We start from the raw sequence: 25,358 nt of genomic DNA on the forward strand, positions 1-25,358 counted from the left end.
TGCGATTTGCTTCTGTAAAGATAATGGCTGTGAAACCCTATGGGCAATTCTACTCTGCAATTGACAGCGACACACACAGCATCGCTTTCTTGTAGAACAAGGACTAATTCTGTTGATTCTGACTCATATGAACCCCATGCGTGTTAGAGTAAAACTTTCCAATGACTTATTTTGGGAAGTAAATTACCAGGCCTTTCTTCCCAGGTACCTCATGGTGGACTCAAACCTCCCATTTTTCAGTTAGCAGCCAATATGGGAAGTGCTGGTGCCACCCAGGGGCTCCTTGTGGAAAAAGGAGAATTAGCTAAACTTATCCAGGATTAAGGCGCTTAAAGTTGCAAAGTAAGGGATTCCTTAAAGGTTGTTCTTTAAATTGTTACTAACATATTTTCATGTCAAAAAGACATAACTACAATCCATTTTTACACAAGTCTTATTTTTAAATTTATTGTCTACAAAATAAATGTGTTCATTTATAATATGCAATGGCCTACTAATCGTGAGTTATCAAATGCTTTTGTTTTAAAGGAAAAAGCCCAGGCAGTGGAGCTCTGGCAGACTGTATCTCAGGAGCTGGATAGGTTGCAGAAACTCTACCAGGAGCATATGACCGAGGCCCAAATTTATGTAGTTGAAAGTCAAAAGCAAAAGGTATTGCGTTTTATGTTTGTTTGTTTTTAAATGTATATGAATATATGGAATTATAAGGGTGAGTTAAAAGTATTGCTAAATGATCAGAGAAATATTAAAAATATCAAAATGTAAAGCTATTGCTTCTCAACTATAGACTCAACTGGGTCCGTGTGCTTCTGAAGACATCTCCATTATTCCTAACCCCCTCAGAAAATTCGACACTCTTTGATTTATACCATTTGCACCATTTTGACATTCCTCAGGGACTCATCCGTGTTCCTTGTGCTGTACTTTGAAATGGGGTACAAAAAGAAACCTGGAAACGAAAACTCATTGCTGTGGGGTGGATGGGTAAGGTAGCTAACAAATTTCACCCGGCGATCCTTGCTCCCTTCGGAGAATGAGCAGGTGCAGTGTCATGAGAGAAAAAGATTTCTTGACCCAACTTTCCTGGCCTTTCTCTTACCAGTGTAGTTTGCAAGTTTCTTAAAACTACTTCTTTATAAACACACCACGTCCTACAAGAAAATCTATGAAGATCATTTCTTTGGGAGTCCCCCAAAATAGTTGTCATAGCCTTTTGAGCTGACCTCTCTGCCTTGAATTTAATTGGCCCAGCAGATCCCCTGGGAATCCACTAATTTGACTGAACTTTAAAAAAAAAATAACAAATCACTCTATTGGGGGCTCTTACATATCCATAACAATCCATAACTCAATTATATTAAGTGACCTTGTACAGATGTTGTCATCATCCATTTCAAAATACCTTCTTTCTTCTTGAGCCCTTTAATATCGGCTTCTCTTAATTCCCTCCCTCCATACCCTACCACCCTCATGAACCCTTAATAGATGATATATTATTATTATTACATATCTTACACCATACAATATATCCCTTCAGCTACAATTTTTATATCGTCCCCCTCTAGGGGGCCAGTTACACTGCCATCGTTATCAGTACTCCCCCCCCCCCTTCCCTTCTCATACCCTGTTACTGTTTCTAAGGGCTTGTCTCTCCTGGATTCCATGTATCGAAAGGTCTTATTTATACCAATGTACATAATACAGCCAAGCAGGATTTGTGAGGTAGAACTGAGGTCATAATAGTGCAGGGAAGGAAGCATTAAAGAGCTAGAGGAATGTTGTGTGTTTCATCCATGCTATCCTGTACCCTGAATGTGTTGTTCCTTCCGTGTGGCCCTTCTGTGAGGTAATGTGACTAGCCCTTTTTGGTAAGGCACACTAAAGCAAGGAAGGTAAATGTATTAGTGAGATAACTGTGCTGCCATGCGCTGACTGCAGGGACATGTTTAGGCATATTTTACTTGCGGGGGGCGGGGGGATATATCTCTATGATCCAGAACCATAGATGCAATACTTTTTTACTTACCTTGTGAAAAACCTCAGTTTGCAAAAGAGATGTCAAAATTCTGTATTGTTTATGGCAACAATAAAAGATCTTAGCTGGTTATCTCTCTCTTGAACAGATAATTAAAGTAGTGCTCAATCTATATTCGATTCTAAAATAGGATTAAAAATTGAAAATGTATTTACGTTTAAGAAGCAGCTGTTTGCATTGGTAAAGATTATTATACACATGGGGGCCCCAGAAGCTTTTATTTCGAAAAAACTTGATTTCTGACTTGGATTCAAAAATTAAAATTATGCATTTGGTTAGGTCAAGAAACTGCTCAAATATCATGATAATGCTATATGAAATTAAAATATTGACACCCTTAAATAGGTGTCACTGACTACATGTTACCACTACGCAGCTATCAGTTCTTCTACAATGGTGGTTTTCATGTGGATATAATTCTGGATATTATATTACTAGTATTTCAAATACCATCAGGACCACCAATAGTGAATAGATTTTTAAAATCATTTTATTAGGGTCTCATACAACTCTAATCACAATCCATACATACATCAATAGTATAAAGCACATTTGTACATTCATTGCCCTCATCATTCTTAAAACAGTTGCTCTCCACTTAAGTCCCTGGTATCAGCTCCTCATTTTTCCCTCCCTCCCCGCTCCTCCCTCCCTTATGAACCCTTGATAATTTAGAAACTATTATTTTGTCATATCTTGCTCTGTCCAACGTCTCCCTTCACCCATTTTACTGTTGTTTGTCCCTCAGGGAGGAGGTTATTTGTAGATTCTTGTAATCACTTCCCCCTTTCCACCCCACCTTCCCTCCACCTTCCTGGTATCGCCACTCACCACTGGTCCTGAAGGGATCATCCGCCCTGGATTTACTGTGTTTCCAGTTCCTTTATGTATCACTGTGCATCCTCTGGTCTAGCCGGAGTTGTAAGGTAGAATTGGGATCATGATAGTGGGTGGGGAGGAAGCATTTAGGAACTAGAGGAAAGTTATATGTTTCATCATAGCTACACTGCACCCTGACTGACTCATCTCCTCCCTGCGACCCTTCCATAAGGGGATGTACAGTTGCCTACAAATGGGCTTTGGGTCTCTACCCTGCACTCCTCATTCACAATGATATGATTTTTTGTCATGATGATGCCTGATACCTGATCCCTTTGACACCTTGTGATTGCAAAGGCTGGAGTGCTTCTTCCATGTGGGCTTTGTAAGTTGCTTCTGAGCTAGATGGCCGCTTGTTTACCTTCAAGTCTTTACACCTTATGGTCACACAGGCTGGTGTGTTTCTTCCATGTGGATTTTGTTGCTTCTGAGGTAGATGGCCACTTGTTTGCCTTCAAGTCTTTAAGACCCCAGATGCTTTATCTTTTGATAGCCGGACACCATCAGCTCTCTTAGCCACATTTGCTTATGCACCCATTTGTCTTCAGCGATCATATCAGGGAGGTTATTATACAATGATATGATTTTTTTTGTTCTTTGATGCCTGATAACTGATCCCTTCAGCACCTCATGATCACGCAGGTTGGTGTGCTTCTTCCAAAGAACAGACTCAACTTACTGCCATTCCGTCAATTCTGACTCATAACAACCCTATAGGGCAGTATAGAAATGCCCCTGTCAGTTTCTGAGACTGTAACTCTATTGGAGTAAAAAACCTCATTTTCCTTTGCCTGAGGTTTTCAACTGCTAACCTCACAGATACCAGCCAGCGTATAACACACTATGCTATTATAGCTCTCCTAAGAACAGACAAGAAGAGAAAAATAGGCCAGCCATTTGGGGGCTTAACCACTGTAAACCGTATGAATAACAGCAGGATGCTGTCAGATACAATGCCAGAAGATGAGCCCCTCTGGTTATAATACACTGAAATGTGACAGAGAAGAGCTGCCTCTTCAAAGCAGAATCAGCTTTAAGGACATGGATTGAGTAATGCTTTCAAGACTGCCATTTGCTAATGCAGCATGCCTGACTCAAAATAAGAAGAAACAGATAGAAGTATCCATTAATGATCAGAATGTGGAGTTTACAGAGAATAAATGTAGAAAAATTAGAAGTTGTCAGAAATGAAAAGGAATACAGTAAAATTAATAATCTAGGCATTAGTGATCTGAAATGGCCTTGTACTGGCCATTTTGAGTTAAACAATCATGTGATTTGCTATACCTGGAATGATGAGTTCAAGAATGGTGTCACATTCAAAAAGAACATTTCAAGCGCTATATTGAAGTATCTGTCTGTGATAGGCTAATATTTATGTAACTTCTCTCTGAAGTTAAACAAACATATAATTAAGATGCATTGATAATTACTGGGAATTGGGATTCAAAAGTTGGAAACAAAGAGGAAGAAATAGTTGGAAAATATGGCCATGGTGATAGAAACAAAGCTGGAGACCAGATGAGAGAATGTTACAACACCCCTTCAATTGCAAATAGCTTTTTTCAGCAATAAAAACAGTAACTTTAACACATGCAATTCTCCAGATGTAACAGAGAAATCAAATTGATTCAAACGATAGAGTTACTTTGACTTGGAATCAACTTGTTAGCAGTGAGTTTGGGTTTGAGTGAGTGAGAAGAGACAATGGAGATGCTCAATATAGTCTGCCAAAACAGGCCAGTGATGGACTGTGGAACAGACCATCAGTTAAATACAAGTTCAAGTTGAAGCTGAAGAAAACTAGAACAAGTCCACACGAGTCAAATGATGACTTAAGATGGCCCACTTTTGAGGAATTAGCCACATGAAAAGCAGCAAAACACTATGAAGTAATTCTAGAAAATGAGCCCTTCGTGACCGAAGGCAGGTAAGATACTCGTGTGGCTGAGGATGAGCCATCCTTTCAAGAGGTGGAGTCAACCATAAGGATGTGGGTGAAGTAAAGCCCTCAGGACTTTATTTGCTGATTTGGCATGATCCAAAATGAGAAGAAACCGCTGCAAACCTCATTAATAATTGGAGCTTGGAGCTATGAAGTTTTACTCTAGGAAAACTGGAAGTTGTCAAAAGTGAACGGAATGCATAAAAATCTAAATAGACTGGCATTGGCCATTTTGAATCAGAGTCATTTGGTTTACTAGGCTAGGAATGGCAAATTTAAAACAAAAGGCTTCATATTCATCATCAAAAAGGACATTTCAAGACGTTTCTTGAAGCACAGCACTGTGTGACAGGATAACTATAAGCATACAAGGAAATCCAGTTAATTCAACTATTCAAATTTTTGAACCAACCATTAAATCTAGTGATGAAGAAATTGAAGCATTTTACCAACATCTTCAGTTTGAAATTGTTCAAAATGTACTCAATGAATATTTGAGATTGGCATGCAAACGTTGGAATCAAAGATGAAGGGACAGTAGTTGGAAAATATGGCTTGGGTGATAAAAATGAAGCTGGAGAGCACTTGGTAGCATTTTGCAAGAGCAGTGACTTCTTCAACGAAAACACCTGCTTTCAACAACACAAAAGATGACTATCCGCATAGACTTCTCCATACACAGAAATCAAATGGACTACATTTGTGGGAGGAGACAATGAAGCTCAATATTAGCAGTCTAACCAAGGCCAGGGACAGACTATGGAACAGACCATCCGCTGCTCATGCGTAAGTTCAAGTTGAAGTTGAAAATTTAAAAAGTCCCCAAGAGGTAAAATGTAACCTTGAGTGTATCCTAGCAAATTGTGAGACCATTTCTAATGATTTTAGTCATTGAACACTATTGACAGAAGACCTGATGAGTTGTGGGATGACATAAAGAACATCATACATGAAAAAAAATCAAAAGGTTATTAAAAAGACAGGGTAGAAAGAAAACATCAAAGTGGATATTTAATAAGACTCTTAAAGTTGCTCTTGAGCATAGAAAAACTAAAGTGGAAGAAGTGAGGTAAGTAAGAGAACTGAACAGAAAATGTCAAAGGACACAACTCCACAAGAAAAAGTAGAGTATTATAATGCAATGTGCAAAAATCCTGGAGTAAAAAACAAAACAAAAAGGAAGACCGTATTTGGCAGATCTTAAAATGAAAACAAGAAAATTCAGGCCTCGAGTTGCAATATTAAAAGATTCTATAAGCAAAAGATAGCATGTGATCAGGAACTGGTGGGACTGGAGGAAGAAGGCTAAGCTGCACTAAAGGCAGTATCACAAGACAAAGCTTCAGACACTGACATTATAAATGGAAATATTTCAGCAAACTGATAGAATCCTGGAAGCACTCACTCATTTCTGCCAAAAAATTTGGAAGACACTACTTGGCCAACCTAATGGAAGAGATCCTTTTTGTACCCATTACAGAGAAAGGTGACCCAACAATGCTCAAGTTATAGAACGTTATCATTAGTATCACATGCAAGGAAAATTTCACTAATGCTCCTTCAACAATGGTTCCAAAAGGATATCAACAGGGGACTGCCCGAGATTCAGGCCTAATTCAAAAGAGGATGTAGAATAAGGAATCTCACTGATGATGTCAGGTGAATCATAGCTCAAAGCAGAGAACACCAGAAAAATGTTGACTTGTGATTTATTGACTGCACAAAGACATTTGACTCTGTAGATCATAACAAACTATGGCTATCCTTGAGAAGAATGAGAGTTTCAGAACACTTTATTGTGCTTCTACGGAACTTGAACATGGTTCAAGAGGCACTCATTTGAACAGAAAAAGGGAACACTGCTTAGTTTAAAATCAGGAAAGGAGCGTGTCAGCGTTGTATCCTCTCTCCTACGTATTCAATCTATATGCTGAGAATATAATCTGAGAGGCTGGATTACATGAGAAAGAATGCAGCATCAGGATTGCAAGAAGGCTGGATGCCAACCTGCAGTATGCAGATCATGCAACCTTGTTTGCTGAAAGTGAGGAGCACTTGAAGCACTTGTTGGTGAAGATCAAGGACCACAGCCTTCAGTATGGATAACAACTCAATGTAGAGAAAACCCAAATCCTCACAACTAAACCAATAGCTCACATCATGATAAATGGAGAAAAGATTGAAGCGGTCAAGGATTTTATCTTGCTTGGATCCACAGTCAGTGTCCATGGAAGCAGCCATCAAGAAATCAAACAGCGGCATGTATTTGGGGTAAATCTAATGCACAAGATCTGTTTAAAACATTGCAGAGCAATGATGTCACATTGAGAACTAAGGTGCATATGACCCAAGCCTCATATGCATGTGATAGTTTTACATTGAATAAGGAACACCAGAGAAGAATCGATGTATTTGAATTATGGTGCTAGGGGATCATATTGAAAGTACCATGGACTGCCTAAAGAAGAAACAAATTTGTGTAGAAGAAGTACAGCTAGAATGTTCCTTGGAAGCAAGGTTTGAACTTGTTATCAGGAGAGACCAGTTCTGGAAGGACATCAAAAGAGAGGGGATGGATGACCCAATGGGCACAATAATGGGCACAAACATCACAAGTCTGAGGTTGGCACAGGACTGAGCAGGGCATCATTCTGTTGTACACAGGGTCACTATGCATCAGAACCAACTCAATGGTACATGACAACTATAACAACACTCAATGAGGCATTAGTCAAGAAACAGGATATATTTAATTGGGCAAATCTACTGCACAAGACTTCCCTAAGGGGTCCCTTTGAGGACTAAGGCATGCTGACCCCAGACATAGTATTTCTAATCCCTTAATTTCCATGGGAAAGCTGGACAATTAAGGATGCCACAGGAGAATTGATGCATTTGAATTATGGTGTTGTTGAAGAACATTTTTAAGTATTGTGGACTGCCATGGACAGTGTAAGACATGGCAAAATATTAATTTATAAATTTTCAAGGGTTCATGAGGGAGGGGAGGGAGGGAAAACAAATGACTTGGTACCAAGGTCTCAAGTAGAAAGCAAATGTTTTAAGAATTATGATGGCAACAAATGTGCTTGACACAATGTATGTATGTATGGATTGTGATAAGAGTTATATGAGCCCCCAGTAAAATGATTTAAAAAAAAAAACAAATTTTCTTATAGGAAGGACAACCAGAATTATCCTTAGAAGCGAGAATTGTAAAATGTCCTTCTTATGCCCTTCTATAAAATGTCGTATATATTTGGGATATGTTATCAAGCGAGACAATCCATGGGAAAAGGACATTGTAGTGTGTAAACAGGGACAACACAAAAGGGAGAAGACCCTCAATGAGCTGAATTGAGAGTGTCTCTAACCTTGAGCTCAAATATGGCATTGTGAGAGTGGCATAGGACCTGGCAGTATTTTGCTCTGTTGTCCTTCGGGTTGCTGTGAGTTGGAACGGACTCGTTGGCAGCCAATAACCAACAGCATTGTTAGTATTACAGATTTCTAGTTAAAATTCTTAATTGAGGCTGTGTAACTTAGAAATTGTTTCTACAAATGCCCTAGTTTGAAAATAATGCACTGTGGTTTGCTCTGTGAAATTTTTATTACTGAGATCCTGAAACCATTTTTCATAAAAGAATGTTCTTATAATCTGTTTCCTTATCTAGATCAGTCCTCTATGCCTATTATTTTTTCCCCATTTAAGATCTTTCGTATGCTATCACTGTGCAGTTTGTTTATTTTATATGACTTCACAGTTTTCCTTACTTGGCTAGTTACTTATTAATGTTTAATTCCACCCTTACAACTTGTATTGTCTGCACATATCATGTTTAAAGAATCAGAACAATAATCTTTTAAAAACATGTTGAGTATTTAAGCCATGAGAATTTTTTTAAAAGGATCATCACATAATTCATATCTTAGTTTTTTATTCTTGAGCAAGGTCTCTATAGTAAGTTTTTGTACTAATGAGTTGATTTATAAAAATTTTGAGTTTCACATAAAAACCAAATAGCTATATTAGTTTTAAGCATTGCCACCTTTTCAAGTCTTAGCAAAATAGTAATTTTATTTCTTTAACTACTAATTCACATGGTAATACAAAGGATCATCATTAAGTTCATAGGAAAATTACATTAAATTTTAATTCTATTTTTCCATGGATATTTTGAAGTCCTCTTACAGTTATCAGAACCAACTGATTTTGTCTAAGCAAAGATATATTAATTTTTGAATTAATTTTAATGATAAATTAGACTGAATTTAGTTATAACTTAATTTTAAATGTAAACTGCAAACAAAATGCTACTGATTCTAATCTCCCTATCTTTCTACTCTAGGACCAGTTGACTAATTTTCAACACCTAACCAGGCAACTTCATGCTACTAATGAGAATGTAGAAATGGTAAGTGATAACATATACTTAGTGTACTCATTTATTTAAACTAGGATTTGTGACTATAAATAATCATATTAATTTATGCTGAAGCAAAAAAAAAAACAAAACCCCAAAACACCATTGCCAAGTTTTATTTCAACTCGTAATGACCTAGAGGACAGTCGAACTCCCTAATAGCATTGCATCTTTCCTGGACAGAGTCGTTGGTGTATTTGAATGCCAGCCTTTTGATAGGCAGGCAAGTGCGTTAGCACCGTTCCACCAAGGCTTCTGACATCACCAACAGCAACAAAATATGCATGGTGCTAAAATAAGCAGAATGATCTTCTCTTTACTGCCTCATTTTCTCTGATATTTATCAGCATGTCATGGTGCAGAATACTTTTTGGACATCTAAAAGAAAAAACGTCTATTTGAAATATATTCTAATATGAAAGTATTCTTAGCGTCCTTGGTAGGACCCCTAAAAGTGATTCTCCAGAGTAGAATTCATGCTTCATTCTTTGTATTTTATCTGGCAGATTAGTACTTAAGTAATAATCGTGTGGTGTTTATTTTTTTTTAATGACTAGCTCAATTCCTTAAAAATATTAGGAAATTAAGAACCATTATTATTTGACTGTCCACTTGTACTACCATTGGTGTATCTAGATTTCCCTTTAATTTTTAACTGAAACACATAGACTTTCCTCTTCCATTTCTGCTCTTTTCATTTTTTTTTATACTGATGAAAAAAATTTTTTTCTTTACTTGCTCAGAATTTTGTTTTTATCTCGTTGTTGAGTAATAGTTTTATGACACTGGGTAGTTCTGGTTTTCATCCTTGTTCGGTTATGATGCTCCTTCATACTCACACCTAATAAGTGTTTTTGCTTAAGGGTGGAGGTGTGTCATCCAAGTAAGTTATCCAATTTTTTCTACCCTTAAAAGTATTTTTCCTTTGCCATGTAAAAATATAGTTAAATCTCTCTCGTGTTTCTGAATGGCGAAATCTCCCGTTAAAGAATATCAGTAATATCTTATGCAAGTTAAATTTTGTTGAAGATCATCCCACAGTGATTGTAGCTATACATCAACAAGGGGCTGCCAGAAAGTCAAGCCAGGTTCAGGAGAGGATAAAATGAGGGACGCCCTTGCTGATGTCACATGGATCTTTGCTGAAAAAGCATACCAAAAGATGTTTACGTGTTTTATTGACAATGCAAAAATCACTGAAGTGCATGGATCATAAGACGGAAAAGAAGGGGAATTCTAAAACACTTCGTCATGCTTCTGCAGCGCTTGTGCATGCCTGACGGCAGTCATTAGAACACAAGGGAGTGCTGTCTGGGTTTAAAATCAGAAAGATCGTGCGTTGGGTTATATCCTTTCACCGTACTTACTCAGTCTGTATGCTGAGCATATACTCTAAGACGCTGGTGGACTATGTGGAGAAGAATATGGCAAAAGGGTTGGTGGAAGACTTATCAATAACCTGCGATATGCAAATGACAGGCTTGCTGAAAGCATGGACTTGAAGCTCTTGCTGATGAAGATCAAGGACTGCAACCTTCAGAATAGATTACAAACTCAATGTAAGAAAAACCAAAATTCACACAACTGACCAATAGGTAACATAATGATAAATGGGGAAATGCTTGAAGTTGTCCAGGATTTCATCCTGCTTGGATCCACAATTAATGCCCATAAAATCAATAGTTAGGATAGCAAATGAGCCATTGCATCAGATAAGTCTGGTGCACAAGACCTTTAAAGTGTTGAAGAGCGGTGATGTCACTTTGAGGACTACGGTGCATCTGACCCAAACCATGGTATTTTCATTCATCTCATATGCATGTGAAATTTGAGGTTGAATAAGGAATGTCTGAGAAGAATCGATGCATTTGAATTATGGTATTGAGGAGTAATGTTGAAAGTACCATGGCCTACAAAGGAGCAATCCAATCTGCCTTGGAAGAAGGACAAAGGAATGCTTCTTAGAAGTGAGGATGGTGGGACTTGGTCTCATGTCTCCTGGAAACGTTATTAGGAGAGACCAGTCCTTGGAGAAGGACATTATGCTTGGTAAAATGAAGGGATCTAAAAAGATGCAGACCCTTTAGGAGATGGGTTGACACTGTCTGCAACAATGAGCTCAAGCAAAATAATTGTGAGGAAGGCACAAGATCGGGTGGTATTTTGTTATGTTGTACGTAGAGTAACTATGAGTTGGAACTGAACACACACACACACACACACACACACACACACACACACACACACCTGTGCACACACAATTATAGTTCCAGGCCACAAAAAGCAAAATAATAAACTGTGGATAGACTAAAAATAATGGATAAAAAAAGCTGCATAAAATGTGTTGTAAAAAGAAGTAAGAGATATAACACAAACAGACATATGCACACCCATGTTTATCAAAGCACTGTGCTTAATAGCAAGAAGATGGAAACAGCCTACATGACCATCAGTAGAGGAATGGATAATGAACACTTTGGTACATACACACAATAGACTACTGTGTATCGCTAGAAAACAATGGTGAAACCTAGACGTGCCTCATAGCATGGATAGACCTGAAGAATAATTATGTTTAGTGAAAGTAATCAGAAAAGGAAAAGTTTTGTATGAGATCACTGGCACACACACACACAAGACAAAGACTTTCATCCCAAAGGAAACAAGATGAAACAATTGGCCAGAGGGCAGAGGGTTGGCAGGTATTAACTTGGGTGAAGAAGGTAGTAATCCACCAGACAGAAAAGAGAAATCAAAGGAGGTGGTAGTATGGAAGTAATGGGGGTGTTTGGGGTGATAATTAGCTTAAATTGTTTAATGCAAAATTAGTTATCTGAAATGTAAACTTAAACCTAATTTATAATTTTTTTAAAAGGTTGGGGTGGGGTGGACATTATGAAGGTAGTTAAAGTAAAGGAAAATGAGTAACTAAAACTTAGATTTTGTTCTTAATGTAAAAAATATATATGAATCAAGACTGCTAAGTTGAAATGACTGTCAAGATCTTGTACATCTCAAAGAACTTACATAGCTTAGCCATGAGAATAAATTTGAGTCAAACTTGTTAACCAAGAGGTTGAAAAATTGAAACAAGTACTCAAAAAACCAAGCAGTTACCTTGAAAAAGCGTTCTTATGATATAAATATACCCATTAAATGAATAGATCCCCAATAGATGTATAATAAATTAATGAGAATACAATAAATAAATAAATTACCTCTCATTACCACTGCAAATCAGTACTATGCGTGCCTGCCCTGAATGGTCCGGAAGAGTACTAACTTATACATACATAGGAGGATTGGGCCTATAAAGAGAGTGAGGGTGCCCATTTCCTAGACACTCCTCTTACTGAGACTATATTTATGTTTAGATTGCCACATTTCTTTGAAAACTTTTCAGTAATTACCTACTAAGTTTCTTACACTTTTATAGGTTCTCTAAGTTGCAGAGGGAATCTGTGCATATCCACAAATCCTCTGTCTACCTGGAAAAATAGGACTGACATAGGAAATAATCATCAAGTAAGATACCATGTTTGAAAGGGATGTTTTCTTACACCCTTTTGTGTCTCTAAATTCTATAATATTAATATAGTACTTAATTTTATTTGTCATAAATACAGAACAAAAAGCAATATTCAGGTGCAGTTGTTAATTTCCAACTAGTCTTGCTAGTAAGTTAAATGGCTTTATTTTCAATATTTTTTAAAAATTCAAAATTACAATTTAAATCTCCCTTAATTACTCTATGTTATTTATCCTGAAAATTCTCCCAAGTGGTCAAGAACACAAATTTTAATTATTGCTGGTATCAGTATGTAATAAAACACTAACATGGACACCCTGTAGAAGTCAGAGACGTGAATCAGTTTGGACTGAAGTAGCCGAGTTAGTTTCCCAGGAGACTTTGAAAATCTATGAATCCAATGCTGGTGAGTCAATTTTGACGATGGTGATCCTATATGGGACATTGTAGAATTGTTCCTTAGGGTGTTTGTGTCAGGCAGAGTTGTCTGGAGAAAGAAAACCAGTGACAGTCATATATGTGTAAGAAAGAAGTTTACATAAAGAACTAATTTTACATCAAGGAGGCCTCTCAGCCTAGTCTAACTCAAGTCCATTGGTCCGATGCTACCTAGAGCCCTTCTTAGACTCACAGAGCTGCAAGCTGCTGAGGCAGAAAGGTGATGTAGGAAGCAGGGAAGAGCAAAGACCTGCTGGTGCCGAGTCCTGTAGAGCCAAGGTCCATGGGAACATGTGAGTCCACTGACAGCTCCCAGGTGGCCCACGTGACGCTGCCCCTTGGAGGCAGACGCATAATCACAGCAGAGATTCTGAAGCAAAGAGGGTAAAAGATCAGAGAGAATTTGTCACTGTCTTTCAAGGAGGCATCACCAGACTATCACCTAATTAACAAGCTGGACTCTTTTCCCCCACTCAGGTCCCATAAAGTTGACATAAAATCTCACTTCCCATAATGTCCAAGACTGTAAGTCTTTCTAGGAGCAGACAGCCTCATCTTTCTCTCAGAAGTGACTGGAGGCTTTAAAACACAAGACTCCTTGGGCTTCTTGAAATTTTGTTTCAGTTAGGTGCCGTTGAGTTGGTGCCAATTGCTAGCAAGTCTATGAGAAACTAAGGAGAAACACCTCCCAGCCATGCACCATCACCATGTATTCTTATCCTTGAGTCCACTGTTGCAGCCACTGCGGCAAGTTCCACAAGAGCACAAGCAAGCGTCCTGGAATTCTCGTTTTTCTCAAGTTTTGTGTTGGTCCACGGAATGGAATGCCTTCGCTTGGCAATAAAATGTAGCTTTTCCCCAAGCATTGTGTCAGGTTGTGTTGTTAGGTGGTGTCAAGTTGATCCCAACTTACAGAAACTTCAGGTCCAACAGAGGCACCATCCAATCTTGTGCCATCCTCACAGTTGTTCTCATTGGTAAGCCCCTTGTTTCAGTCACTGTGTCAGCCCATCTCATTGAGGGTCTTCCTCTGGTTCTCTGCACGACGTTCTTCTCCAGGGACTGTCTCTCCCAACAACTTGACAAAAGTGCAAGAGACAGAGACAAAGTCTTTGCCATTTTACCTCTAAGGAGCACTCTGACCAGACTTCTTCCAAGACAGATTGGTTTGTTCGTTGGGCAGTCCATAGTACTTTGACTGTTATACACCAGCACCTTAATTCAAATGCATCGAGTCTTACTCAGTCTTCCTTATTCAGTGTTCAACTTTAACATGCATGTGAGACAATTTAAAATACCATGGCTTGGGTCAGGTGCAAGTTGATCCTCAAAGAAACATCTTTGCTCTTCGAGAATTCTTGTGTAGCAGATTTCCCTAATGCAGTGTATCATTTGATCTTTTGACGGCTGCTTCATTGAACATTACTTGTGGATCCAGCCAAGACAAAATCTTTGACTACTTCAATCTTTTCACCATTTATCATGCTGTTACTTTTTGGTCCACTTGTAAAGATTTGGGTTTTCTTTACATTGAATTTTAATCCATACTGAAGGCTGCAATCCTTGATCTTCATCAGCAAATGCTTCAAGTCCTCATTTTTAGTTAGCAAGACTGTCTTCTGCCTGTCATAGGTTTCTAAGATGCCTTCCTCCCATCCTGATGCCTCATTTCAACAAACTGATAAAATAGTAAAGCTCATGTATCTTCATATTCTTCATATAATCCAACTTCTTTGATTCTTTGCTCAGCATACAGATTGACTAAACATGGAGAGAAGACACAACCTTGAAACACACCATGTCTCATTTTAAACTATACAGTATTCTCTTGGTGTGTTGGTACAATTGCCTCTTATTCCATGTATAAGTTATCCAATAGCACAGTTAATTGTTCCTGGATTCCTGTTCCTCTCAAGGATATCCATAGTTTGTTATGATTCACACCGTCAAATACCTGAATAATTAAAGCAAGTAAACATCTCTGGTATTCTCTGCTTTTAGCCAAGATCCATCTGACAACAACTGTTATATCCTTTGTTCCATGTCCTCTTCTGAATCCAGCCTGAACCGCTGGCATCTCCCTATCAGTATACTGCTACAACCATTGTTGGATCATCTTCAGCAAAATTTGACTTGCTTGTGATATTAATGATACTATTCTCTAACCTGGGCATTCTGTTAGGTCACCTGTCTTTGTAGTGTATCAGATATGTATCTCTTCCAGTCATTTGGCCAACTAGCTGTCTTCCAGATTTCCTGGCATGAATACATGAACATTACTGTTTCATCAGCTTGTTGAAATATTCCTATTAGTATCCCATCAATTCCTAGAGCATTGTTTTTGGCTAAGGCAACTTGGGCGTCTCCCTTCAGTACCATTGGTTGTTAATTATATGCTACCTCTTGAAATGGTTAAATGTCTACCAGGGCTTTTTTGGTGTAGTAGTCTGTTTCTCAGACCGCGCTGCAATCCTGGGGCTTTCTTTTATGTGTTAGCAAAGACATTCACGGGTTCGTTCCTGATCAAACCAGAATTACTCTTCCTCGAAATTCAATAGTTAATTCTCCCCGAGAGTGAGTAGATCACCTACGGAGGCCTTGTCAATGTTAATAGCCATGGAACCGGGTGGATGTTGAAGGATGAATACAGGAAGATTGTGAGGACATCATGGAGGAAAGTGAAATAGGAGTAGTTTGGTATGGCAGGATGACTAGATGAATAGGGGATGCAGAGGCTTTGAGCCCAGATCATCAATGCTGTAATATGCCAGGAAGCTTTGTGGAGGGTATACATTTGGATGCTGCCAATGACTTCTAGGAACACTGTGGTGTTAACAGCTAAGCATTGGACTGCTAACCAAAAGTCAGCAGTTCAAACATACCAGTCACTTGGCTGAAGAAAAATGAGGTTCTCTGCTCCCAGAAAGCTTTATAGCTTTGGAAATATGTATTTTTATAGGGTTGCTATGAGTCAGGAGAGACTCAATGGAAGTGAGTTAGTTTGGAGGTTTATTGGTAGTTTTTTTTTAATGGCTTTTAAACAAATCTGTGACATGACTTTATAAGGAGATTTTTTAAAGTTTGTGGAGAAATGAAATCAAAAGATACTAGAATTTTTCCATGGACTGTTTAAAGCCCTCTCCTATTTGAAAAAGATTGCTTTGGTAGCAGTATAAAGGGAAGGTGTGAGAGTTTGTAGTCATTTAAGCAAGACATTATTAAACTCTGAACAGAATCAAATGCTTATTCCTATTTGAACTTAGTGTATTTATATAATAGGCACTAAGCATTTCTTAATAAATGTATCGATTGAAAATTTAGTAGATTTTAAACCTGATGACTTAAAAGCATGAAGTCAGAGAAATGGGGTAGAGCATGGAAAGAATGCAGTGAAATCTGCCTCAGGGACTTTAGTTGAAAAGGTAAACATTTGTATGATCTTTTCAATTGGGAGAGCCTAAAACCAAGACTGTCACTTAGGTTTGACTACTCTATATGGGTAGGTGGATGAGGGATTTCCATACTTGTGAGATAAAGTAAACTCCTTTAGGAAATGTTCTTTCTGTATGTAGACAGCTCCTTAGTATTTTGCCTCCACAAGTGCACCCAGAATAAATACAAAGCATGTAGTAGGAGGGCGTGCCAGGAGGCGCCAGTAAGGGAGCAGAGATGTGAAACAAAGAAGAGTGGATAAATAAGGCACAAAAGAGGGTTTTTGTTTGTTTTCAATCAAGCATGTTAATAATGTGAGTAGCTAAAACTTAATCCCACTAACCAAATTTGGAAGCCAATTGGAAGCAGACTTAAGAATTATCCCACTCATGGTGCAAGATTTTGGGGGATGTTACACCAACTCCTTTGAGTCATTGTTACCCAGAGCGCAGTAAGCTTATTCTGCATGTGTAGTCTTCTTTTGCACAGGTGTGCAAGCCAGGTGGGCTCAGATGTCCAGAGAAGTCCCAGAGACAGAACTGCAGATACAGGTGTCCACTAAAGCAGTAAAGGAGAGGACGATCGGCAGGATGATAATTTACTTCAAAAAGTCTAATCTTCATGACTTTCATTTAATTTTTTCTGTGGTTATGGTTATGGTTGATTTCTACGCTCGATATTTAAAAGTAATAAAGTCCTTGAATGTTCTAATGTTGAATATTTCAATTTTTCTTGTGGCAGACCAACCAACAATTTCTGAAAGCAGTAACTGAACAAAGTGTGGAAATTGAACAACTACGGAAACAATTTAGGTATTTTCAAAAATTAGTTTTATTATTATTATAAATTGGTTTTGTTTTCGACAATTTATGATACGATACTTTAAAATTTTTTATATACTATACTTTTTTCTATGAGCATTTTTCTGCCTTTTATTATGCTTTTATCAATATGTATATTCTATCATATGAGAAAACTATCAACTGTGATGGCTGCACCCTGACATTGAAGCCAGCATCTATGGAAGAAAATCAATTACCTTAGAAAACACTTTTTATACAGAGAAAACTACTTCATCGCTTACTTTGGATTTCACCAGAAGTAAACCCTGAGGAGAGTTTCAAAGCATGTAGTCCAGATGGGTGGTGAGGTCTGGGGACAGCAGTGGAGGACGAGGAAACTGAGCCAGGGAAAGAAAGAGAAGGGAAAAGGGGGCAGCATAAAAGGGTTTTTTTGTGTGTTTTTTTTGAAATCAGCAACTTAGTGCTGTGTGTGTGTGTGTGTGTGTGCATTTAGTATAGTGATTTAATAATTATTATAGTAATTGACTTCAGGGAGGAATGTGAAATGACCAAATGTAAATAAATAACAGATTTTATTACATGCTGTAGTCATTTAAAAATATCATTGAAATTATTAGTTGTTAAATAATCTTTTGCTACTTATTTTGTCTTTCCACTGTCACATATTTTGTCCCACAAAATAATGTATTGTTTTCAAACAAGAAAATCAGTTTTTGTGCCTCTTTTTTCATTTTTATTATACTATCTTCATCAATTCTTTAATTTAAATAAATTTACTTGTCCCACCTACATATTTAAACTAATGAACTCCTATGTGGTCTGTTTATTTATTTGTTTTTGTACTGATCTTATAGTTTAAAGTGATAATGATTTATGTGATTTCAATATGTTATTTTTCTTTTTAAAATGAAGGATGTTTAAAAATTTAAGGAAAGTGTAAGCCCACTGTACAAAGCTTTAGATAGTATAAAAATGTAACAAGTGGAAAATAAAATATCATTATTTGAAGATTACTACCATTTACTTTAGGATGCTTGGTGGCTTGGTGGGGTAAACACTGGACTTCTAGCCTGAAGGTGGGCAGTTGAAAGCCACTAGCCACTCCACAAAAGAAAAGTGGTACAACCCGCTTCCAGAAAGATTTGCAGCTCGGACACTCGATGGGGCAGTTCCACTCAGTTGTAGAGGCTCATTATGAATTGTAATAGACTCGTTCGTAATGGGTTCATTGCCAACTTTGTAAATGTATAATGTAGGTGTATTTTAATAAAACTGAGATAATATAATATACACAGTTTGATCAACTAATTTATTTGCATGTCAAATGTGAACATCTTATCAGTACTATCATTCTTTATATTTTACAGTATTTTATTATATATATGCTATCATTAGTTTCCTTGAAGTTGATTCCAACTCTTGGTGACCTATCTATGATGACCTACTCTTTACTTACTACTTGAATTTTTTATATACCATACACTATTATTCCTATTTCATCTCTAGTAGAGTAACCCTCTATTCCTATTCATTGATTATGAGAATTAGAACTGTATTTGAATGATAAGTACATGACACGATTAGTCCATAATTTTTCTTAGTTGTTAATATATCATTGCTAAATGAAAGATTATTTAAGGTTATTTAAAAATATCAATGCTAAACTTCTAAGACACTTAAAGGAAAGGTCATCTGAGTTAAAATTTTTCTCATAAATTCAAAAAGCTTACTTTTAAATTATTTTGTAGCATAAAGCAAAAACAGACAAATACAAAATATAATAGACAAATCTACAGTCACACTGAAAGATTTTAACTTTTACTGTAGCACAATGAATTTCTTGTATATGGACTTTCTGACCCTCTGTTTATAATTATCTCAGAGTGAATGATCAAGTCTTAATTTACCAAATGATTCATCTGCTTGGTATCTGCCTGTGTGGCTTTTAAGCATTCATTGTTTGCTTGCTCCCTAAGGAGCTTCCAGGTGCTACCCACATAATTACCCTGTGGGGATCAGTTCCTGTACTGCCCACCTAATTTATGTGCTGAGGCTGATTGATTTGAATTGATATTCTCTGTTATGTCTCTGGGTTCTAATATCCATTGCAAGGCAAACACAGAACACAAAGACAAAATTCATAATCAAAGGGTTTATTAGGAAGTTAGCAAGTTGTGATGCCTATGAGAAATTCTCAGGATTGAGTTATTAGGACAAGTTACAAAGCTCTGTCACGTCTGTTAACAAATGCCCAAAGGGCATACCTCTGCCATAAGCTTAGACCCTAAGGCATTCCGCTTGAGCTCTGTAGGTCAGCAAACTCAGTTCCCCCAATTAAGGGCCCAGAGCTCCTTACTTGTGTATGCCTCACTTTGATGAGCTTCCCTTTGGTGGTCACTAAGTCCAGCTTACCTAGTTAAGTGTAAAAAACCCGGCTCCAGTCCAGCCTCCTGCATAAAAGCACTCAGCCTTACCTGCTCCCTGGGTTGGGAAGGCCACCATTCTGTTCCCTGTTCTAGCTCCTGGTTGTGCTGCTGCTCCTCTGATGTTGCAGCTGCTTTCTAGGTTCAGCGGGCTCTCTGTGCAGAGATCTTGGGATGACTGCAACAGTGAGCTCAAAATAGGAACAATTGTGAGGATGGGTCAGTACGGATCAGAACCAACTTGACAGCTAACAACAACAACAAACAAACAAACCCTCACAACTGAACGTATGGACAACATCATGATAAACAAGAATGATTGAAGTTGTGAAGAACTCATTTTGCTTGTATCCATAATCAACTCTCATGGAAGCAGCAGTCAAGAAATTGAGTGATATTGCAATGAGCAAATCTCTGTAAGACCTCTTTAAAGCATTGAAGAGCGAAGATGCTACTTTGAGGACTAACGCGCACTTGACCCAAGTCCAGTATTTTCAGTCATCTCTTATGCATGTGAAAGCTGAACAGTGAAGATAAAGTTATGCCTTTGAACTATGGTGTTAAAGACTATTGAGACTGCTGTGGAGTGCCAGGAGAATGAACAAATATCTTGGAGGTAACACAGCCGGAATGCTTCTTCAAAGTGAGGCTTGCAAACTCAGGCGCTCATGCTCTGGACATGTTTCAGGAAAGACCAGTCCCTGGAAAAGGACGCCATGGTTATAAAGTGGAGGGTCGGTGAAAAAGAGAATAAGCCTTAACAAGATGGAGTGACGTAGTGGGCTTGATTATAACAATAATTGTGTGTGGGATGCAGGACTGAGTAATACCTCATTCTGTTGTGCGTTAGGAGTGGAAACCAATGAGATGACACTTAACAGCAACAGCAACATGTCAGAGTAAATGTGTGCCATGTAGTTCCATGCACGTGATTCTGATAGGAACAGTACTAATGGTAATCGCCTTTATTTTATGGTGATCACCTTTATTTTTTTATTATTTTTTTCTTTTATTGAGGACTCTTACATCTCTTATCACAATCCATATATCCATCCAGTATGTCAAGCACATTTGCACATATGCCGTAATCATCATTTCAAAGCATTCTCTTCCCACTTGAGCCCCTGATAACAGCTGCCCATTTCTTCCCGCATCCCTGCCCGCCCTCACGAAACCTTGATAATTTATGGATTATTATTTTCATATCTTACATCATCCTCTGTCTCCCCTCACACACTTTCCCATTATTTGTCCCCCTAGGAAGGGGTTATAGATTGATTCTTATGATCGATTCCCCCTTTCTCCCCCCCACCCCCTCCCCTAATCCTCCTGGTTTCTCTACTCTCCTTGTTGGCCCTGAGAGGTTTATCTGTTCTGGATTCCGTTTTTGAAGGCTCTTATCTGTAGCAGTGTGCATGCTCTGGTCTAATCTGATTTGTAAGGTAGAATTGAGGTCAGGATAGTGGGGGGAAGGAAACACCAAAGAATTAGAGGAAAGTTGTGTGTTTCATTGGTGCTATACTTGTACCCTGTAACCTCTCTGTGAGGGGATGTCCAGCTGTCTACAGATGGGCATTGGGTCTCCATTCCATATCCCTCTCCCCCATTCACATTGAGTATGATTTTGTTCTGGGTCTTAAATGCCTGATACCTAATCCCATCGACCCCTCATGATCACACAGGTTGGTGTGCTTCTTCCATGTGGGCTTTGTTGCTTCTTAGCTGGATAGCCGCATTTTTATCTTCAAGCCTTTAAGACCCCAGATGCTATATCTTTTGATAGCCGGCCACCATCAGCTTTCTTCACCACATTTCCTTATGTACCCATTTTGTCTTAATTATCATGTGAGGAACGTGAGCATCACAGAATGCTGGATTGTTAGAACAAAGTGTTCTTATATTGAGCGAGTACTTGAGTCGAAGCCCTGTGTCCAGCTGCAACCTTAATTCTTAACATACAAATATTAGTACATCGTTCTATTCCCCTCTCCATATATATATATATTATATAATAATATATATTATATATATATAATATACCCACATATGTACATGCCTGTATTTAGGCCTCTATAAATGTTCTTTGCCTCCTGATTTTTTCCTCTATTTCTTTTTCCTTTCCTTTTGTCCCACCATCATGTTCAGCTTTCATTTGGGTTTAGTAATTCCTTGATTAAGCTCCACTAGACATCCTATGCCCTTCTCTCCATTAATTTTAGTTCACTTGTTCCCTTGTCCTTGGGTTCGTTTGCCCTCCTCCTTCCTTTTTCCCACCTCTTTTCCAGTAGCCCATCCCCAACAATTGGTTCTGTTTTTTTCATCTCTGAATTTTTTTTCCTCAAAATTTAGAACTTCTTGTGAATCATATGCCATGGTTTTATTATTATTGTTATTATTTTTTAATCATTTTATTAGGGGCTCATACAATGCTTATCACAATCCATACATACATCAATTGTGTAAAGCACATCTGTACATTCATTGCCCTCATCATTCTCAAAACATTTGCTCTCCGCTTAAGCCCTTGGCATCAGGTCCTCAATTTTTCCCTCCCTCCCCGCTCCTCCCCATCATGAGCCCTTGATAATTTATTATTTTGTCATATCTTTCCCTGTCCGACATCTCCCTTCACCCACTTTTCTGTTGTCTGTCCTCCAGGGAGGATGTCACATGTAGATCCTTGCAATCTGTTCCCTCTCACACCATTAGTACTGAAGGTATCATCCGCCCTGGATTCCCTGTGTTTCCAGTTCCTATTTACCAGTGTACATCCTCTGGTCTAGCCAAGCTTGCAAGGTAGAATTCGGATCATGACTCAGAGTGTGTGTGGTGGGGGAAGCATTTAGGAACTGGAGGAAAGTTATATTTTTCATCAGTGCTACATCACACCTTAACTGGCTCGTCTCCTCCCCTACACCCCTCTGCAAGGGGGTCTCCAGTGGCTGACAAATGGGCTTTGGGTCTCCACTCTACACTTCCCCTGTGTCATTCACTATGGTAATATTTTTTTTTTGTTCTGATGATGCCTGATAACTGATCCCTTCAACACCTCGTGACCGCACAGACTGGTGTGCTTCTTCCATGTGGGCTTTGTTGCTTCTGAACTAGATGGTCACTTGTTTACCTTCAAGCCTTTAAGACTCCAGACACTATATCTTTTGATAGCCGGGCACCATCAGCTTTCATTGCCACATTTGCTTATTCACCTATTTGTCTTCAGCGGTCATATCATGGAGGTGTGCATCCAATGATATGATATTTTTGTTCTTTGATGCCTGATAACTGATCCCTTCAGCACCTCGTGATCACACAGTCTGGTGTAGTCTTCCACATGGGCTTTGTTGCTTCTCAACTAGATGGCCGCTTGTTTACCTTCAAGCCTTTAAGATCCCAGATGCTATATCTTTTGATAGCCAGACATCATCAGCTTCCTTCACCACATTTGCTTATTCACCCTCTTTGTCTTCGGTGGTTGTGTGGGGAAGGTGAGCATCATAGAATGCCAATTTAATAGAAGAAAGTATTTTTACATTGAGGGAGTACTTGAGTGGAGGCCCAATGTCCTTCTGCTACCTTAATACTAAACCTATCAATATATGTACATAGATCTATTTCCTGATTTTCATATATAAATATATTTGCATATATACATGTCATTATCTAGACCTCTATAAATGCCCTTTGCCTCCCAGCTCTTTCCTCTATTTCCCTTGAGTTTCCTCCTGTCCCACTATCATGTTCCATCACCACCTGGGTTTCAGCAATACCTCTTCATTACATTACCCTTGATCATGCACACCCACCTCGCCACCAATTTGAATCACTTGTTGTTCCCTTGTCCCTTGGTTTGTTAACACTGCTTCCTTTCCTCCCATCATCTCTGAATTATTTATCCCACCTATCTTATCTAAATAGACATGCAGATACATTAATAAGGGCAAAAACCAGGCAAAACCAAATAAAGGAAGTCAGAACCAACAGAACAACTAAAAACAAAATAACAATAATAAAAAGAAAGCCACTGACAAAAATGGAAAAACCTATAAATAGTTCAAGGTCTGTTTGTTGGCCTTTAGGAGTTTTCACCAGTTGAGTGATGAGACCCCACACTGTCTCCAAAGTTTATTTTTGGTATTCCCAGGGGGTGTCATCACATCTCCCCCCTTGATGCTCTGTTTCGTCCCTCAGTGCCTTGCCCCAGCATGATGGGTTCAGATTGTGCACTATTCCTCCACTGTGCCTCCAGTGCTGTCCTCCGCAGCATCGTTGTTCAGTGAGGGACGCCATGTCCCCTGGTAGGGCCAGCCCTACCGTCCTCCCTCTGCGTTGTCTGCTCCGAGCAGGAACATCGTCCTAGGGCTTGGAAGACCAGGATGTCCTCTCCTCCCTCTCCATCCCTCTGCGTTTCTCCCTTGTGCTCTCCCCAAGCTGTAGCCCAGTGCTGTTCTCTCAAGTGCATTCTTCTGAGTGGAGAGGGGTGTCCACATAGTAGGGATTGGGGCTGGTCCTGCAGACCTCTCTATTGGTTCCCTGGTACATACTGGTATGTTGTATTCACGTTTTGGCTCATTGGGTTGGAGCCTGGTTTCTCTCTCCCTCTCCTCTGGAGATGTAAACAATACCCTTTGGGGGCGGGGGTTAGTTCCCTGCTCTCCCCCTACCCGGATCACCTTTGTTTTATAAGAGAATTTGTTATTTAGCTGAAAAGTGGCCTTAGGAAGTGTTTCAGTTCAACAATCCCTAAGATAGCCTTAGGGATTATTTTAGTCTCAACTACTCCGTTAGTCCGGACTTTCGATTTTGAACTTGTTCTACATTTTCTCCCATTCTAACAGGGTTCATCTGTGAGGTTTCCGTATTGGGTTTACCTCAGTTCTTGGCTTCACACACTAAAAGAAATCACGCAGCAGAAGTACTTTTGTAATCTAATTGAGTTTTTATGGAGACAAGTGAAGTTTCAGGTATTACAGTCTCGAAAAGGTTCATGCTATTTCTGGAAAGCATGCTGGGCCGCACGAAGCTGCGCTGGGTTTGCAAGTGGGCACGAAAAACCAGGTGGGTGGAAAGAAAACAGGAACAGGGAATGTGAAACCCACACTGGCAGCACTGGGGAATTCCCAGAGAATAAGAAGCCAAGAGCTTGTGGGCCCCAAGTAGGCAGGGAGCGGACCCCCCACCCTCTGCCTACAGCTTAACAGGAGCAGAGTAAAAGAGGGATAGGCGAGAGCCAAGAGGTTGTGCCAGGCTGTGTGCCTGGCTTACTCTCTCTCCCACCCCACTGGTCGGGGTAGGTATCGTTGAGTGCATTGGCCGATCCTGCTGGCTGCTTTTAAGCACACTTGTGTGATGTCTTGGGCCTAGGTAGCCTTGGGTTTCACCTGAGCTAAGGGGCTTACATGCACATGCCCAATTCCGAATTTTCCCACAGGTGTCCAATTAGTGTGTCTGAT

At 39.0% G+C, this 25,358-nt stretch overlaps 1 protein-coding gene across 1 annotated transcript in view; it reads left to right on the forward strand.

The window, feature by feature from the left end:
- The window catches only part of SCLT1 (sodium channel and clathrin linker 1), a 223,238-nt gene that overhangs the window by 39,004 nt on the left and 158,876 nt on the right, over window positions 1-25,358 (forward strand). The window contains exons 7-9 of the mRNA XM_075543790.1: window positions 529-651; window positions 9,209-9,274; window positions 17,424-17,494. Coding sequence (XP_075399905.1) covers window positions 529-651; window positions 9,209-9,274; window positions 17,424-17,494 — 260 coding nt within the window. The remainder of the gene's footprint in view (window positions 1-528; window positions 652-9,208; window positions 9,275-17,423; window positions 17,495-25,358) is intronic.

Source organism: Tenrec ecaudatus, chromosome 3, assembly GCF_050624435.1.
Source record: "Tenrec ecaudatus isolate mTenEca1 chromosome 3, mTenEca1.hap1, whole genome shotgun sequence".
In the NCBI taxonomy this organism is placed as follows: domain Eukaryota; kingdom Metazoa; phylum Chordata; class Mammalia; order Afrosoricida; family Tenrecidae; genus Tenrec; species Tenrec ecaudatus.